At 49.0% G+C, this 1,183-nt stretch overlaps 1 protein-coding gene across 1 annotated transcript in view; it reads left to right on the top strand.

Moving 5' to 3' along the window:
• Window positions 1-961: 961 nt before the first annotated feature.
• PTGES3 (prostaglandin E synthase 3) overlaps window positions 962-1,183 on the top strand; it is a gene marked incomplete at its 3' end in the record, with an annotated part of 6,224 nt that continues 6,002 nt past the window's right edge. The window contains exon 1 of the mRNA XM_029085581.1: window positions 962-1,060. Coding sequence (XP_028941414.1) covers window positions 962-1,060 — 99 coding nt within the window. The remainder of the gene's footprint in view (window positions 1,061-1,183) is intronic.

Below are 1,183 nucleotides of genomic sequence, written 5' to 3'. Positions count from 1 at the left end.
TAGCAGCTCCCGTGGAGGTGAATGTTCTCCAGCGATGAAGGAGGAGCCCAACTTCGTGCTTTTTAAGAGCAAAATGTGGGTGTTGAGGAGAAGGTGCCCTGCCTGCTGCCAGGCAGGATTGCCCTGTGTTTAAATGACTGAAGGTAGCAGCACTTTCCTGAGGTTTTTCTTTGATAGGAAGGTTCCTCTGCTGCAGGTACTGAAGAAAATGTTCCCACTCGGGGTGAAATGACCAGTATAACCAGTTGCTTTTTGCCCCCTCATCCCCAGTGAGGCATTTACTTCAGTGTAGCTGTTCTGAAACTGAGTTGTGGGGCTGCTTCATCCTAATGTGACTGAAAGTGAGAAGGATGTAATGAAGTTGGAGGTTTTTATTTAATATCTAGAATACATCACCCTGAAACTCCAGGGCTGGAACATCCCATGTGCAATTGTCTGTAGTTTGAAACTAAAAAATCACTTTAAAAAAGCCTTTCCAGGGCTTATAAATGAAAGCAAAACTAATGAGGTGAAACAGGTTTCTTGCTGCTGTCTGGGGGCGAAAACCTTGCTCAGCAGATGACTTTTGTAGTGTCCTCAAACCATAGGGATTGTCAGGATACTTTCTAGGAAAGAAAGCTGAACCCCCAGTAGGTGCAGCCTGCAGAGAGGGTGAGGAGGCACGAGGACAGGTTTGGAAACTTCTTGAACCACACTGAGGCACCAGCAGTGAGATGTGAGCTGAGTGCAGCCTGTGAGCATCTGCTGCTGTGCTGGGATTGACTGGGAGGCTGGAGCATCCCCACCAGGACTGCAGCTCCTGGTGTGGTGGGCAGCCCACCCTGGAGCCCCCTGTGGATTAGATGGAGCAGTGAGGTCTCTTGGGTGAAGCTGAGCCTGCAGGAAGCTTCTAGAACCTGTTCTACAATAGTGTTGTCAGGTTTTATCTCCTGGATGTGGTGACTGGAAGAGACAAGCGCAGATGGGTGGTGGCTGCATCGGTTTAGGACGTCACCAAAGCGTGCAGGTGGCATCAGGTGTAGATTTGACAGAAGAAATCTTTGCTGAATGTGGAATCCAGGTGATTTGTTCCCTGGGCTGTGGGTTGTTCTAAGTCTGTCATGGTTTCTTGCTGCACTGATAGTTCCAGAGAAACTTAAGGGGAAATTTATTAACTGTGAGGGTGCCGGAGCCCTGGGACAGG

Source organism: Antrostomus carolinensis, unplaced genomic scaffold (genome assembly GCF_000700745.2).
Source record: "Antrostomus carolinensis isolate BGI_N321 unplaced genomic scaffold, ASM70074v2 scaffold35216, whole genome shotgun sequence".
Taxonomy (NCBI): Eukaryota; Metazoa; Chordata; class Aves; order Caprimulgiformes; family Caprimulgidae; genus Antrostomus; species Antrostomus carolinensis.
Note: the sequence above shows the minus strand (reverse complement) of the source record. Positions and strands in the feature narration are given on the sequence as shown.